This window comes from Aptenodytes patagonicus, chromosome W (genome assembly GCF_965638725.1).
Source record: "Aptenodytes patagonicus chromosome W, bAptPat1.pri.cur, whole genome shotgun sequence".
NCBI classification, from domain to species: Eukaryota; Metazoa; Chordata; class Aves; order Sphenisciformes; family Spheniscidae; genus Aptenodytes; species Aptenodytes patagonicus.
The window spans coordinates 48,045,107-48,063,294 of NC_134981.1; the positions used below are offsets into that span (position 1 = coordinate 48,045,107).

The window sequence follows — 18,188 nt, forward strand, 5'->3', positions numbered from 1 at the left end:
TCAAAATTATAGTTAATATTTTGGCTTGGTATGCTGTTACCCCACATTCCTAAAAACATACTCTCTTGTGGGTAGTAAGGGTACAGTATATCAATCCAATCTCTTGGGTTTTGGCTAGATTCATGAGAGGATTTTGGATTAGGGATAAGGTTAAACTACAGTGTTTAAAATAAAACAACATAAAGGACCTAGGAATAAACAAAGCATAGAATTGATGCAACTTTCAGAATAGGATGTTTTACCCACTGAAAAGGTCATAATGAATAGCATGAGAGAAGAAAGAAGAATTTTAAGTAGTTTTCATCTATTTCAATATGAAGACACCTGAAGGTTTTCCAACATAAGTGATAATCCTAATATAACAAAATTTAAGAGAAAAAAGCACTTGCTTTTCTTAGCTACTGTTCACAGATTCTTTAGCAAGTAGCGCCCAAGCCCCTGAAGAGCTGTTGCAAACAAGTTGAAGAACAATTACCTATTCAGACACTTCCTGTTCCTAGGGCAATAGCTGGTAAGGAACAGGGAGCATCATACCTAAGTGTGGTGGGTTGACCTTGGCCAGCAGCCAGTCCCTCACCCAGCCGCTTTTGACTCCACCTCCTCACCAGAACGGGGGGGGGGAGGGGAATAAGATGAAAAAACTTGTGGGTCAAGATAAAGACAGGGAGATATCTTACCAATTACCGTCAGGGGCAAAACAGACCCGAGTTTGGGAAAATTAATTTAATTTATTGCCAATCAAAATAGATTTGGATAGTGGGAAAAAAAGACAAAAAGATTAAAACAACACATTCCGCACAATCCCCTTTTTTTCCCAGGCTCAACTTCACTCTTTCATTCCTGACTCCTCTACCTTCCCAGCCCCTACCTGCCCCAAGCGGTGCAGGGAGGGATGGGGGATTGTGGTCAGTTCAGAAGTTTTTCTCTGCCGCTCCTTCCTCCTCACACTTTTCCCCTGCTCCAGCGTGGGTCCTCTCCACAGGCTGCAGTTCCTGTCAGGAAAATCTGCTCCAGCGTGGGTTCTCCGTGGGCTGCAATTCCTTCAGGAAATATCAAACTGCTCTGGCATGGTGTCTTCCACGGGCTGCAGGGGAATACCTGCTCCACGAAGCACCTCCTTCCCATTCTTCTTCTCTGACCTTAGTGTTTGCACTGCTGTTTCTTCAGTCTTTCCGCCCCCCCCCCCCGTTTGTCTAGCATTTTCTGCCCTTTTTAAAATACGTTTTCACAGAGGCACCACAAACTTCATGGATTGGCTCAGTTTTGGCCTGTGATGGAACTATTGCCGAGCCATCTGGAAACGGCTGTGTCCAGCAGAGGGCATCCCCTGATGTCTTCTCAGAGAGTCCACCCCTGCATCACCACCCCGCCCACTACCAAAACCTTGCCACATACACCCAATACACTAAGCAACTTGTTTAGGTCATGCTAAAGCTACTTGTGCTTTTTTCCCCCCCAAAAAAATTCTGCAAAGATAAAATTAGGTAGTGTTCAATCAAAAAGTATTTATAATGAGAAAAACACTTTAGGATCACAACTGAAGGAATCACAATATTCACAGCCATTCTTGCTTTATTCTCCATCCTTTCAAGGGAGGATTGATTACTTTTAAGAGCAAACAATTTGATTTGTACAGAGGATTCCCACAAACCAAAAGCTTTTCTTTCAGTTAGGTACGAGCAATGTAGTAAAGGACGCTCAGATCAAATTAGCATTTTTCAATTATCTGGAAGATATTCTTTTTACAGTTAATTATTAGCCCCTTTTTGCCTGCAGAATGTTACATCATTAATCTATATCTTGCAATACCATAAATATATCAAATTCCTGCTTAGTTGTTAATCTAAAATGTATTGTCTGGCAATTTTTAATATAACTTCTGTAGAATGCAAGAATCGTGAAAGTGTTACTTTGTTTTTAGCAGCATCATATAGCTTGTACTGATAAACATTTAGATATTTTGCACCTATGAATTTTTTAAGAATACCATTTAATGATTAAAATACAAAATATCTAAAGACCATCACAGATGCTTAAGGCTACAGAGGAACCATCAAAGGCTCTATTATGTCTGTTACTTTATTCATTTTTTTAAAAAATTAAGGCCAGCCAATGAAAAAATGAAATACGGAGAAAGATGTTTCACTCTTTCTCCATCCCTACCCTGTTTTCTGAGCTACATGACTTGTTCTTTGAGCATAAGTAGCAGGTAAATCTACTTCTACATATTCCATGCAGAAAATCATTCTACGGTTCACGATTGTACAACTATGAATATTAATAATTTTCTTAATTATTCTAGAGCTAAGTCAAAGTTGTTTTTACAGACAAAAAATAATGGCTTCATTTACATGGACAAGACAAGGAAGTTCACTGGAATATGACAGCATAAGCTCAAAACATTCCCAAGCTGCGTTCAGGAAGCATTGTACAAAAGACTCTTAGGAGAGACTGGAATTTGTTTTTGTCCCCCACACTACAGAGACAATTTTGTCAATCAGTATAAAGTCAAAATATACCAAAAGAAACAATAGCTAAATTATCTGTTCATTATACAAAATAAATAACAGCAAGGCACCAAGAAGTAATGCTCAGAGCTCTACAGTTAGAGATTATTTTTAATAGAAAGAAAAGTAGGTGTGCATAATCCTCTGGGATGCAGTAACTTCTCTCCCTTACAATGTAATTTAACCACATAATGTCCTTATTGAAGATAACTCTCTGGAACATTACCATCTATTCAAGAATAATATAATGCCAAGAGCTTCAGAGTGGGCCTGTGTTCCCAACAATGAAAAAAATTAAAGTTTAAGGTATTACAAATATTAGACACCTGGGTTCTGAGATGCTTCCAGCTGTATTTGTTGGACTAAGTTTAACAGAAAAGTAGGAAAGTAAAATTTGACTTGATAATAGAGTCTCACTAGAAGTTAAAAAGAAAACTTACATTTCCTTTACTGACAATAAAAATCAGTTCACATGAGTGAATGCATTAAAGCCAAACATGCAATAGTTGTTTTCAGAAAAATCTTTGCTGGAAAAGAACATTCAAATAAAAACTAATTAGATAGCTATCATTTTTCCCAAAAATAAGAGATGCAAAGAAAATAAGTTTTCCTTTATGTATGCAGCTTCTAAAACCATGCTAGAAGGGGGTCTCACTTAATGTTTGAGAAATTTTTAAACAGTAATGGACTTTCATTTGAAGGAATTTAGCTTTTTAACCCAGTATTAAAGATGAAATAGTGGGTTTGTTGCACTAATTTTATATATCTGAAGCAGCAAAAGTACCACCTATATTATAACATTTACTTGCTCAGATTTTGCCCAGGTGGCCAAGGCGGCCAATGGCATCCTGGCCTGTATCAGAAATAGTGTGGCCAGCAGGAGTAGGGAAGTGATCGTGCCCCTCTACTCGGCACTGGTGAGGCCCCACCTCGAATACTGTGTTCAGTTTTGGGCCCCTCGCTACAAGAAAGACATTGAGTTGCTGGAGCGTGTCCAGAGAAGGGCAACGAAGCTGGTGGAGGGTCTGGAGAACAAGTCTCATGAGGAGCGGCTGAGGGAACTAGGGTTGTTTAGTCTGGAGAAAAGGAGGCTGAGGGGAGACCTCATCGCTCTCTACAACTACCTGAAAGGAGGTTGTAGCGAGGTGGGTGTCAGTCTCTTCTCCCAAGTAACTAGTGATAGGACGAGAGGAAACGGCCTCAAGTTGCGCCAGGGGAGGTTTAGATTGGATATTAGGAAGAATTTCTTCACCGAAAGGGTTGTCAAGCATTGGAACAGGCTGCCCAGGGAAGTGGTTGAGTCACCATCCCTGGAGGTATTTAAAAGACGTGTAGACGTGGCACTTAGGGACATGGTTTAGTGGTGGACTTGGCAGTGTTAGGTTTACGGTTGGACTCGATGATCTTAGAGGTCGTTTCCAACCTTAATGATTCTATGATTCTATGATTTTTTAAATTTCACAAAGCCATTATCCATTGTTGCCATGAAACACAGACTGTAGACTGTAGGTACCAAAAGTTATCTTCAATACCAATGTTAAGTAAAAATAAACAGAAACAAAAACAAAACCTCCCCCTCTCTAAGCAAATGCCCCCCCCAAGCAATAAAACAACAAAAAAACACAACAAACCCCACGCCATCTCAACCATGAAGCAGAGCGTTACACTAATTTTCTGAAACTAGTACAGCAAGAGTGAAAACCCAGAAAACAGTTAACCTACAGTTTACAGAAGGAACTAAATATCTGCAGAAGCTGATTTTTTACTGTATGTTATTTTAAACTGTGTGATTTGCAGTATTTGCCAAGTTAAAGCAGACATGCTTGTATTTTTCCTTGCTTCATTTCTTATAACCCCCCTCCCAACCATACAACAAATACTGTGGATAGGAGCCCAACTATCCCAGACAATCCAGCAAACAACATTATTGTAATGCAGTGGCAGAAAATATGAGATTAAAGTCTCTCCTTGTCAATCTTCATCAAAGTTCTGTTGTAGAAGAAAGTTGGCAGCCAAGTTTTCATTCTTCTCACAAGCAAAATATGCTTGTATGACAAGTCCTTCAGGAAACCCTAAAGCCTTTAGCTGAAGAAGAGAAACACATTTAGAAAATACAGTTCATATATTAAGATTCCTTGTGTGTTTAATATCCCAGGCTACCACTTGAGATAAAATGTTTGTTTCTACAAATTAAAACAAAATCAGTCTTCAGCAAATAAAGAATAACAAGAAGGAATAGCCTAGTAACCACAGCAAAGTTTTCATTTGAAAAAGTGACTTGAATTAGTGTAGCAAAGCATTTAACAGCACTTTGCTTTCACTGTTGCACTAAATTAGTAAAACAGACCTGTATCACAGCAACATTACAAAATAAACGCTTTGCACTGCTGCAGATAAAGTTAACCTGAAACAAAGCACATTTTGAACTATGGAACTATGTAATAGTTCAGTATCTTTAAGAGAAGGGGCCTAGAGCAGCAACTTCCAATCTCCCATTTGCAAATCACTGGAAGGTAGCCAGAACACCACATTAAGCCATACTTTTAACTGCTCCAAAGGGTTTTCATTTTCAGAAGTTTGACAACAAAGGCACAGCCATGAGAAATAAACTGATAATAGCCCAGTGTTCAGAAGTGTGGAGCCGACAGTGTGCCCAGGTGGCCAAGAAGGCCAACAGCATCCTGGCTTGTACCAGAAATAGTGTGGCCAGCAGGAGTAGGGAAGTGATCGTGCCCCTGTACTCGGCACTGGTGAGGCTGCACCTTGAATACTGTGTTCAGTTTTGGGCCCCTCACTACAAGCAAGACATTGAGGTGCTGGAGCGTGTCCAGAGAAGGGCAACGAAGCTGGTGAAGGGTCTGGAGAACAAGTCTTATGAGGAGCGGCTGAGGGAACTGGGCTTGTTTAGCCTGGAGAAAAGGAGGCTGAGGGGAGACCTCATCGCTCTCTACAACTACCTGAAAGGAGGTTTTAGTGAGGTGGGTGTCGGTCTCTTCTCCCAGGTAACAAGTGATAGGATGAGAGGAAATGGCCTCAAGTTGCGCCAGGGGAGGTTTAGATTGGATATTAGGAAGAATTTCTTCACTGAAAGGGTTATGAAGCACTGGAACAGGCTGCCCAGGGAAGTGGTTGAGTCACCATCCCTGGAGGTATTTAAAAGATGTGTAGACGTGGCACTTAGGGACATGGTTTAGTGGTGGACTTGGCAGTGTTAGGTTAACGTTTGGACGTGATGATCTTAAGGATCTTTTCCAGTCTAAATGATTCTATGATTCTATGATTCTGTGACTAATGTCCTCTGGCATTATAACAATGGAAAAGTCAGAGTATCAGAAAAGGGCTTGTTACTGTGCCAAGTGCACACTAAACCCATTTCACTAAACTCATTTTCATCTTTGTTTTAGCCAAATGAAAGCCAGTAAAGTGTCTTTTTCTCAAGATTTCCTTAGAAAAGCTCAGAGCACCTGCAAAGTACTATGTATATACCAGATCAACTCTGTGAGAGACTAGATCTGACTATCCCTTATCAACCATTATGAGATTTAGTCTCACACTTCCAAACAGCACATGCATATCAGTAGTAGCATCATGTAGAGCACTCAAGTTTTGAGATGGACTTCTGAGGAAGGGGTAAGCATACTGTACTCCTTGTGGGGCTTTGGAACAGATTAATCCTATAGCAGCTGTCAAATATTATACCATAAACCTAAAAATTATTAACAAGCTATCTGTGCTAGGTTATGTGATAAGAGCTCCTCTGCACACCCACAAAGGAGCTCAGAGAGACAAAGGCAGGAGGGAGAGCCCAAATAATACCCTTCCCAGCTCCATCACAGGAGCCATCAGCCCATCTGCACAAGCCCAGAGGAGCACAGGGGCCCACAATGGCAGGTGGGAATGTAAATTACAGACACCAGAGGAAGAAACACCTTGTCCTTGCCCCTCACAGGGCTGTCCCAGCAGAGCCATCAGCCCCAGTGTCCAGATGTGAAACACATCAAAATAACCCATCAGGAGAATCACCTTTCGGACTAAGGGGGTTGCTGCCTAGAGGTGTGGGACACATTATGTGTGTAAGGGTATGTGGAAGGAGAGAGTCTGCTCCTTTAAGGGTATTTGGTCAAGGGCCTTCTTCAACACAAAAAAGAATAATAAGAAAAGGAGGAAGCCATAAACAAGAACATCCAGGGACACAAACCTGGCTGACAAATGATAAGGGAGGCAGTGATGAGAACCAAACCTGGTCAGTCACAATAATTGATGAAGATGTGTGAGTGTGAGAATGTTTATTCCAGCAAGGTTATCTGATCAAGGACCTTGTCAATTAGGAAACCAAGGGAAAAGGGGGGAAACCAGAAACAAAATACACAGAGACACAGACCTGTCAAAACAAACATGGAGACAATGACAAGAAACAAACCTCTCCAGTCACACTAATTGATGGGCTACCAAGAAACCACAGGTGCCACTTCCAGGAAGATCAACCTGGACTTTGCAACTAATAAGATTGTAAACCAGGGGCAATCCTGGACTGGGAGGGATGAGGGAATCCATAGAACTATAGAAATTCATGAAGGGACGTGTAGGGAAAAGGGAGAGCAGGGAGGAACAAAGGGGGGGGTAGACAGAAAGGGGTATAAAAGGGGCTGGTCATGTGTAAAACGGGGCCAGTCAATACACTTGCCTGAGCCCTGCACCTGATCACCACAGTCTGTCCTGTCTTCTTATATCTTCTTATTAATTCTTTTCTTAACTCTCTTTGTGTATTCTCACTCTCTATCCCATGTGTATGTGTGCTGCAAGGACTAAGTGGCAGGTACTGGTGAGACCTATATGTGTGTGAGTGGAATCTGGTGCCAGCTACTGGAGTCACACCGGGGGTGTGGGCACCCTGCAGCCTGTGGTGTCAGCTACTGGAGCAAGCGAGGGTCCTAGCATCAGTAGTTGGAAGGATCATAGCTCTCTGGACCTAGGGATGGTCCTACAGACTTTGTACCCGGAGTATCAGGTACTGGGGGGACCGGAGTGAGTGGACTGAATGCCAGCTACAGGAGTCAGACCAGGGGTATAGGCACCCCTGGACTGTGGTGCCAGCTACTGGAGCGAGTGGGGGTCTTTAACCTCCAGCCGTTAGGGCAGGAATGGCATGTGTCCTGAAAACTAGCTACTGGGAGGGACTGGCGTGAATGAGGCAAGTGAGGGGCTCAGTGCCAGCAGCTGGAGCAGGACCATGGGTCACAGCCTGTGTGCCTGGTGCCGGCTGCTTATGGGGTATGAGTGTCTGTATCTTCCCCAAACCATGGGGGAGGGGGTGTATTCACTAGCAAACTTTAAGCTGGAGTAGCTGGTGAGTAGAGGGACCTCAGGTTTGGGCCGGGATATCAGGCGGGCAAGGGTCCATGTTGATATCTGGGGGAACTGATGAATGTGGGGTGCCTGTGGGATGAGAGAGAGAGAGAGTTTGCTAGCAACCATCAAGCTGGACTAGCCAGCAAGTTGGGGACCAGTGAAGTGGGTAAGAGGGCCTGAGTTCTGGGCAGGGGTACCAGATAGACAGAGGGGGCCATTTTGGTACTCGGGGGATCCATGAATGTGCATGTGCTTATGAATCTAGTGTCATGTGTGTGCTTTCACTAGTGAACTTCTATCTCTACCAGCCGAAGAGGAGGAAGGGGACTTGGCTGTCTGTGCTTATGTTTCATGAGAGTCCTATATGTAAGTGCTGTTGAAGGCAGCACCTCGTCTGTGGCAGTCTGTGTGACTGGCCATGTCAGTGTCCTCTGTGTGTGTCTGTGTCTCTGGGATATGTGCTCAGCTTTGCTACTGGTTGAACCTACAAATGGGAAAGCGGCAGCTGCATCCCTCAGCCTAGGCAGAGACCCTGGGTCCCCAGGCACATGTAGCTGGGCTCCAGCGGCCAGGCAGGAGGTAGTCCTGGGCCAGAGCTGCTGGAGGAGGCAGCCACGCTCTTAACATCCCTTAACAATGTGATGCAGGGGTAACGCAGTATGGGACTGCACAGGATTTATTATGGGATGTGTAGGGGAGGAACCAAATGAGGGAAAAGGGAGGGGTTTAGGTGATTTAGGAGGTACAAGACTGAGAAAATAGAGGGGTAAGGGGATAAAAAGGGTCAGTTGGGTGTAAATAGTTTGCTGGTCAGTACACTTGTCTGGCTATGCACTGCACCTGATCAGTGCAGTCTGTCCTATCTTCTTATTAAATTCCTTTCTAATTCTTTCCTGGGTGAGGGCTCTCTATTCTCTGTGTGTGAGTGTGTAGGGGGTGTGTGTGAGTGTCAGCACCTAGAGTCAGACCATGAGTTGGAGAGCCCATGTGTCTGTGGTGCCAGAAACGGGCGAGTGCGGGTGTGCAAATGAGTGTGTGATTGCTAGCAAAGATCAAGCCAGACTAGTCAGTGACTAGGTGAAGTGGCCTGGGAGCAAGGGGGTAAGTGGGTCTCTAAGGGACAACTCTGGGTGTGAGAGTGCCTGTGTATCTCTAAGGGAGAAGCACAGGAAGGGGTCAGCTATTGGGACTTGGGAAGTCCTGGCCAGCCCAGTTGCTGGAAGGATCCACCTTGTACATATGTGTATGTATGTATATATATATATATTCTCACTAGTGGACCTCTATCATGCTCAGCCAGAGAGGGGAGCAAGATGAGGCCATTGGTGCTGTCTGTGTTTGTGTGAGTGCTCTGAGCATCTGTCTGTGATCTGTGTGGCTGGCCATGTATAGATGTGGTGTATATGTGTGCTCTGTGTGTGTGTGCCTACTGGGAATACATCTTCAGCCTCGCTACTTACTGATTGGACCTGGGGGCACGAAGCGGCAGCAGCCTCGCCTCTCAGGCTGTTAGTTCTGGCATGATATATTTTCCTCTAACAATCTGAACATAGCTTTATACATGGTATGTCTTAATCATGCGCAAACCTTGGAGTCAAGGGTAGCAGCCATATAACATTTCAAAGGAGAAAGGCTCACCCTTTCTATAGCTTCTTTTTCCTGAGGTGTTACTTGAATGTAGTTCATGTGACCATTTCCAGCTTCTGATACTCCTTCAGTATCACTGCCACCACCACCACCGCCACTGCCTCCTCCTTCTCCACCTTGACTGGACTCTTGAACTGGCTCATTCAACATTTGAATAAAATGCTCCTGGTGTTGGCTGATTTGCTGTGGTGCATGGGAGAACAAAAGTAAGTAATGCACTGAAGTAATGTTTAGTTCCAACAATAGACAACTAACAGTTTTAATGTTTGGTAAATTCAGTAGTCAAGAAAACAAGTTAAAAGCATTTAGAGAAGAGTGATTAAATCTAGCTAACTAGAAGAAATACAGTTTCACAGTTAAGTCCAGTTGCAGTGACTGTCCCTCTTCCTGATGCCTTCTACACCTGTCATAAAGGCATTCAGACATCATTTTTAATGTAATAGAAACCATATTCTGTACAGTGGCAGCTACTGAAAAGACAATAGCATGCTGCAAACTGCTGCTAACGTTATCTTAGTTAACATCAACATCTCCTTTTTTTCTGAAGTCACACCAATGTTAACATTATTCTATGCTACTTAAAAAGTCACCTGCAATAGCTGAGGGTTTTCCCGTCCTATCTGTTGTAGCAATGCTGGCAACAGGGAAGGATTTTGCTGAATAATTTGTCTCATCTGCTGAAACTGAGGCTGATTTCGTAAAAAATCAAGTGGATGTCCTGAAAAGCAGAGATGTATATTTTTAAAAAACAAGTTAACAATTTTTTTATGAAATAAACTACTATATATATAAAAGTAAAGTACAGCATTTCTAGTATCAAGTTATAATGCAAAGATACATGATTTCATTTGAAGAAGTTTAAATTCTCATTTAAATGTATTGCAAAATTCCTTTCAAACTAACTTAGATTTTCCAAATACTGTCAAAACAACCTCCTCATTGACAAACTAAGAAGTGGATTTCATGTCAGGGCCCTATGTGCATCAATTGATCTTAATGGCCCTGACCAGCCTCACCTGGGACCCACACCCCTTGCCTAAAGCCTAGTAGGTCCATTTATGTTCAGACTTGAGCTGTCAGTCCTTGTCTGAGCTATGCTGTAAATAGATGTCCTGGTTTCGGCAGGGATAGAGTTAATTTCCTTCCTAGTAGCTGGTACAGTGCTGTGTTTTGGATTTAGGATGAGAACAAAGTTGATAACGCACCCATGTTTCAGTTGTTGCTAGGTAGTGCTTACACTAGCCAAGGACGACTTAGTTTCCCATGCTCTACCGAGTGAGAAGGCTGGAGGTGCACAAGAAGCTGGGAGGGGGCACAGCCAAACTGGCCAAAGGGACATTCCATACCATGGGACGTCATGCTCAGTACATAAACTGGGGAAAGCTGGCCGGGGGGGCCGCTGCTCGGGGACTGGCTGGGCATCGGTCGGCGGGTGGTGAGCAATTGCACTGTGCATCACTTGCTTTGTGTATTATTATTATTATCATCATATTATTATTATCATTTTATTTCAATTATTAAACTGTTTTTATCTCAACCCACGAGTTTTTCTCACTTGTGCTCTTCCAATTCTCTCCCCCATCCCACCAGGGGTGGGGGGAGTGAGCGAGCGGCTGTGTGGTGCTCAGTTGCCGACTGAGGTTAAACCACGACAATAGGCCTGCCTCATGCTGTAAATAGGCCTGCCTCTAAGTAACCCTGACTTCCTGGCTAGACCCTCCATAGGAATGGGTAGACTATAACCACCCCAATATCTGCTGGAAGGGCAATATGGCTGGGAAGAAGCAATACAGGAAGTTTTTTTTAATGTATTGAAGACGATTTCTTGATGCAGATGACTGATGAACAGACTAGGGGATATGCTCTGCTGGACCTTCTATTCACGAACAAGGAAGAACTGGTGGATGAGATGAAGGTCAAGGGTGGTTCTGGCTGCAGTGACCATGAGACTATCTAGTTTTAGATCCTAAGAGGAGTGAGCAAGATAAACAGCAAAATTATAATCCTGGACTTCAGGAGCTAAATGCTGGCATCTTCAGGGACCTGCTTTGTAGAATCCCATGGGGAAACTGCACTAGAGGGCAAAGGAACACAGGACAGCTGGCTGATTGTCGTGGTTTAACCTTAGTCGGCAACTGAGCACCACCCAGCCGCTCGCTCACTCCCCCCACCCGGTGGGATGGGGGAGAGAATTGGAAGAGCACAAGTGAGAAAAACTCGTGGGTTGAGATAAAAAGAGTTTAATAATTGAAATAAAATGATAATAATAATAATAATAATAATAATATGATAATAAAAATAATATGATGATAATAATAATACATAAAGCAAGTGATGCACAGTACAATTGCTCACCACCCGCCGACCGATGCCCAGCCAGTCCCCGAGCAGCGGCCCCCCCGGCCAGCTTTCCCCAGTTTATGTACTGAGCATGACGTCCCATGGTATGGAATGTCCCTTTGGCCAGTTTGGCTGTGCCCCCTCCCAGCTTCTTGTGCACCTCCAGCCTGCTCAGTCGGTAGAGCATGGGAAACTAAAAAAGTCCTTGGCTAGTGTAAGCACTACCTAGCAACAACTAAAACATCGGTGCGTTATCAACTTTGTTCTGGTCCTAAATCCAAAACACAGCACTGTACCAGCTACTAGGAAGGAAATTAACTCTATCCCTGCCAAAACCAGGACACTGATCTTCAAGGACAGTCTCCTCAGAGCATAAGAACGGTCCATTCCAATGTGCAGACAGTTGAACAAGTGAGGCAGGACACCATGGATGAACATAGAGTTCCTGACTGAGCTCAAACACAAAAAGGATACACACAAAAGGTGGAAGCAGGGACAGGCTACTTGGGAGGAATACAAAGATATTGTCCACACATGTATGAATGGAGTCAGGAAAGCCAAAGCTCAGCTGGAGTTGAAACCAGCAAGGGAGGTGAAGGGCAACAAGAAAGGTTTCTACAAAGACATTGGCAGCAAAAGGAAGGCTAAAGAGAGTGTATGCCCATCGCTCAGTGGGGCAGGGGACCTAGTGACAAAGAAAATGGAAAAGGCTGAGGTACTCAATGCCGCCTTTGCCTCAGTTTTCACTGAGAAGGCTTGTCCTCAGGCCTCCCAGGTCCCTGAGCCTCCTAGCAGAGTCTAGGGGAGTGAAGCGTTACCCACAGTAGAGGAAGAAAGAGTTAAGGATTGCTTAACCCACTTAGACATGCACAAGACCATGCGACCAGATGGGATGCATCTGAGAGTGTTAAAGGAGCTGGCTGATATCATTGCAAGGCTGCAATCATCTTTGAAAGGTCATGGCAATCAGGAGAGGATCCTGATGACTGGAAGAAGGCAAATGTCACACCCATCTTCCAGAAGGGCAAGAAATAGGATCTAGGGAACTGCAGGCTGGTCAGCCTCACTTCAGTCCCTGGGAAGGTTATGGAGCAAATCCTCTTAGGAGCCCTTTTTAAACACACGAAGGAAAAGAAGGTGACTGGGAACAGCCAACATGGGTTTCACAAGGGCAAATCATGCCTGACCAACCTCATTGTTTTCTATGATGAGGTGACTGGTGCTGTGGACAGGGGGAGGGCAGTGAATATTGCATACCTTGACTTTAGCAAGTCCTTTGACACAGTCCCCCATAGTCTTCTAATCACCAACTTGGTGGGATATGGGATGGACAAATGGACAATAGGGTGGGTGGACTGCTGGACTCACAAGACTTGTGATGCAAAATCCAGCTGGGGGCCAGCGGCATCCCTCAGGGATTGATACTGAGACCAATACTGTTTAATATCTTCATTACTGACCTGGATGATAGGACATAATGCACTCTCAGCAAGTTTGCAGATGACATCAAATGGGGGGGGGGGGTTTGCAATCAGTATGCTGGAAGGCAGGGCTGCTGTTCAGAGGCAACTGGAGAACTGGGCTGGCAGGAACCTCATCCAGTTCAACAAGAGCAAGTGCAATATCTTGCATCTGGGATGAATAACATCATGCAAAAGGGCAGGCCAGAGGCCAACTGGCTAAGAAGCAGCTATGCAGAAAAGGATCTGAGGGTCCTTGTGTACAGGTTGAACAGGAGTTGGCAGCACACCCTTGCATCAAAGGCGGCCAACTGCATCCTGGGCTGTATTAGCAAGAGTGTAGCCAGCAGGTCCAGGGAAGTGATCCTTCATCCCTATTCAGCACTTGTGAGACTGCATCTGGAGTAACGTGACCAGTTTTGGGGCTCCTCAGTACAAGAAGGATATTGACATACTGGGGTGAGCCCAACCACCAAGCTGGTCAGGGGCCTGGAGCACATGATATATGAGGAGAGGCTGAAAGAACTGGGCCTGTTTAGCCTGGAAAAGAGAAGGCTCAAGGGAAACCTTGTTGCTCTCTAGAACTACCTGATTAGAGAACACAAAGAAGATGGAGCCAGACTCTTCTTGGAGGTGCACAGTGATAGGATGAGAGGCAACAGGCACAAGTTGGAACTATCCAATTAGATGGGGGGGGGGATTACCATGAGGATGGTCAAATATTGGAAGAGGTTGCCCAGAGAGGTTGTGGAATATCCACCCTTGGAGGTGTTCAATACTTGACTGGACATGGCCCTGAGCAACCTGATCTAATTAGACCTGTTTTGAGCAGGGGGTTGGGACTAGATGACCTCTGAAGGTTCCTTCCAACCTAAATTATGATTCTATGACCTTAGACCTGACTCACTACCTTCCATTTGTCTGATGATCACTGGACTGTCAAGAGAACCTTTGACTACCACCAAGCCAGCTCTGCTCAGCTACTGTGGGACTGTGCTATGCTAGTGAAGGCACTGTCTGCCTGTGCTGGGGTCATCCTCAGCCTCCCATCTTGCCTTCCCTCATGGAGCAGCCCCCATCTTACTACTCTAACATTTGATAGCTTAAGTAGTCTCACATGGAAGTGGTCAAAACACCTGCACTGGTGAAAAAAGAGCTTTCTTCCTCACACTGACTCAAAGAATACTTTATAACAAAGTTAGTGTTGTTTCTTCTTCTCACCCAGCTTTCTCAGAAGATCTCATAGGGCTCTGTCCTTGATTCCCTGCACTTTACCCAGAGATGAGGAATGAATAGTAATGTCATCTGGAAACATACATCCATCTTTAGAACTCTGTTGTTGGTATATCTTCTGCGTTAGATCAATATGTCTCTCTCAATTCAGTCTTGGCCCCTAACATTTCTTAGTTGATTTGAAAACATCTTAAATTAAGGGCATTTTCTGCTGTGTTGAAATACCCCATACACTACTTAGGGAATACATCAAACACTCTAGTCTCTGTCAGGCTTTAAGTCTTGGCAATTCTTTCCGATGTACATTCAGTAAGGTTTTTCCTAACTATGCATCATTCTTCATGTATTACTTTTTTCTTTCTTAAACTAAATTCTCTGGGGGCAGGCACTATTCCCCTCTGAGATGCACTGCAGAGTGGTGTCTGAATGGATCCCTCAGGCACTATACCTGATTGTATTTATCACATACTTTCCCCATCCCCCCAAATGATCACTGCATTAGTATAGTCACACTCAGCAAGTCACACACTGAGCCATAACAGTAAGAAACCAGGGCTCAGGGGGGAGCCGGCCCAGAGGTATTAACCAAAACCATCCTTGTGTGGTTCTAAGTTTAACCTGATATACTGGATCACAGAAGCAGTGCAGGATCACAGCAACATTAGGAATTCGATGTAGCATTAAAGATACACCCACAAAAGTAATTTCTTCAGACAAGACAACACTTTTTATTTTACTGCTCTTATCTGATTCACTTAAATCAGTTCACAACCATTGGGTGAACCAATTTAAAGTCACTGAAGCACAGAATCCTTAGGTGCATATGTTTATCAGCTCCTCTCAAACACAAAGTCTCTTACCTCCTGAAGAACTAGCAGTCATTGTAGATGCTGCTGCTGTCACCACTGCTGAAGACTGAGAAATACCAGTGCTTCCTGCGTGAGGAGGATCAGCCAAAGCCTGATTAGCTCCAGGGATACCCTAGAGCAACAAATCACATCATTACTTACAGTATGCTCAAAAATATTTATTTTACTGCGCATACTGTTTAATTCACAGAATAAAACTTAATGCTTTCACTGTGGATATAAAGCACACAGCCTAGGAAACAAGCAGAAAAAATTAGAACTCCTCGTACAGTCACAAAACTACAACATTGTTGAAATAAGTGAGACATGGTGGAACAGCTCACACTACTGGAGTGCTGGGATGGATACAAGCTCTTCAAGAAAGACAGGAAGGAAAGGGGGACGGTCCCTCTATGTGAAGGAGGATTGAATTTATGGAGCTCTTGTATGGGGCAGATGAGAGCCTAGTTGAGAGCATGCGGCTCAGGATCAGAGAACAAGCTAGTGTTGTGGTTTAACCCAGCAGGCAGCTAAACACCACACAGCTGTTCGCTCACTCCCCCCACACCCCAGTGGGATGGGGGAGAGAATTGGAAAAAAAAAAAAAAAAGTAAAATTCGTGGGTTGAGATAAAGACAGTTTAATAGGACAGAAAAGGAAGGGAAAATAATAAGAATAATAAAAGAATATACAAAATAAGTGATGCACAATGCAATTGCTCACCATCCGCCGACCGATGCCCAGCCAGTCCCCGAGCAGCGGTCACCCCTCCCCCAGCCAACTCCCCCCAGTTTATATACTGAGCATGATGTCATATGGTATGGAATACCGCTTTGGCCAGTTTGGGTCAGCTGTCCTGGCTGTGCCCCCCTCCCAACTTCTTGCTGGCAGGGCATAAGAGGCTGAAAAGTCCTTGACTAGTGTAAGCACTACTTAGCAACAACTAAAACATTGGTGTGTTATCAACATTATTCTCATCCTAAATCCAAAACACAGCACTGTACCAGCTACTAGGAAGAAAATTAACTCTATCCCAGCCAAAACCAGGACAACTAGTAAGGGTTAACATCATGGTGAGAGTTTGTTACAGACCACCCCATAAAGGTGAGGAAGTGGATGAAGCACAAACCCTAGTTCTCATGGAGGACTTCAACCTCCCTAACATCTGCTAGAAGGGCAACATGGTAGGACATGACCAGTCAAGATTTCTGTCAGGAATAACTTCTTGGTAGAAGTACTGGATGGGCCAGTCAGCAGTGATGCACAGTGGAATCTGCTGTTTGTGAACAAGGAGGAACTGGTTGGGGATGCAATAATCACTGGCAGTCTTGGCTGTAGTGATGATGAAACAGTGGAATTCAAGACCCCAAGGGAAATGAGGGAAGCAGGTAGCAAGAGTACAGACCCTGGTCTTCAGGAGAGCAGACTTCAGCTTATTCAGGAAACTGGTAGGTGGGATCCCATGGGGTGCAGCTCTGAAAGGTAAAGGAGCTCAGAAAAGTTGACAGGCCTTTAAGGACAGCATCCTCCAAGTGCAAGGACAGTTCATCCTGATACTCAGAGGAAAAAATAAAATGTAGATCTATCAAGAGATGGGCTTGGCTAAGCAGGGAAATCATGGCAAAGCTCCAATGCAAGATGGCAGTACACAGGAGGTAGAAGCAGGGACAGGCTACAAAGGACAAATTTAGAAACATTGCCCAGGGATGTAGGGATGGCATTAGGAAAGCCAAAGCTCAACTGGAGTTGACGCTTGCAAGGAACACCAAAGGCAACAAGGCTTTTACTGCTACATTACTAGTAAAAGGCTGAACAAGGAAAACGTGGGCCTATGAGCAGGTGATTTAGTGACAGCGGACACAGTTAAGGCTGAGGTACTCGATGCCTTCTTTGCTTCATGCTTCACCAACAAGCTCTCCCAGGCCTCTGTACTTAGTGAAAGGGTTCAAGGATGTCAACTGCCAGCAGTGGATGAGGATCGAGTCAGAGATTACTTGTGAGGACTCAACCTATACAAGTCCATGGGACCCAAAAGGCTGCATCCAAGGGTGCTGAGAAAACTGGCTGATGTCCTTGCAAGGCCACTCTCCATCATCTTTGAAAAGTCAGGGAGATCTCCAATAACTGGACAAAGGCAAATGTTGCACCATCTTCAAAAAAGGCCAAAAGAACAATCCAGGCAATAATAGGTCAGTGAGCATCACTTTGGTCCCTGGGAAAATCATGGAGATAGTCCCTTTGGAAGCCATTTCTGGGCAGATGAAGGAGGTGGTGATTTGGAACAGTCAGCATTGATTTACCAAGGGTAAATCATACCTGACTAACCCGATTGCCTTCTATGATAAAATAACTGGATTTGTGGACAAGGGAAGAGGAGTGGATGTCATTTACCTTGACTTCAACAAGGTTTTCAACACTGTCTCCCACAGTATTCTTGTATCCAAGTCAGGACATTATGATCTGGATGGGTGGACAACCAGATAGTTTAAAAAAATCTGCTTGTATGGCTGGGTTCAAAGGGTAGTGGTTAATGGGTCATACTCTACCTGGAGGCCAGTAACAAGCGGAGTACCACAGGGGTCTATCCTGGGACCTGTCCTGATTAACATTGTTATTAACGACCTGAAAGAGGCAACAGAGTGCACTCTCATCAAGTTTGCACAAATTTGGGGGTTGCAGTTAATGTGCTCAAGGGCAGAGCTGCTATCCTAAAGGGATCCAGGCAGGCTGAAGGAACGGGCCAACAGGAACCACATGAAATTCAGTAAAGACAACTGCCAAGGAAGGAAGAGCCCCTTGTAACG

The 18,188-nt window shown here is 44.3% G+C and overlaps 1 protein-coding gene across 1 annotated transcript in view; it reads right to left on the reverse strand.

Annotated features, from left to right (window-relative positions):
• Positions 1-1,554: 1,554 nt before the first annotated feature.
• Positions 1,555-18,188, reverse strand: part of LOC143172029 (UV excision repair protein RAD23 homolog B-like) — a 105,208-nt gene continuing 88,574 nt past the window's right edge. Inside the window, exons 7-10 of the mRNA XM_076361249.1 lie at positions 15,397-15,517; positions 10,094-10,221; positions 9,495-9,686; positions 1,555-4,592 (exon numbers count right to left, since the gene is read on the reverse strand). Of these exons, the coding sequence (XP_076217364.1) occupies positions 4,479-4,592; positions 9,495-9,686; positions 10,094-10,221; positions 15,397-15,517 (555 nt within the window). The 3' untranslated portion in view covers positions 1,555-4,478. The remainder of the gene's footprint in view (positions 4,593-9,494; positions 9,687-10,093; positions 10,222-15,396; positions 15,518-18,188) is intronic.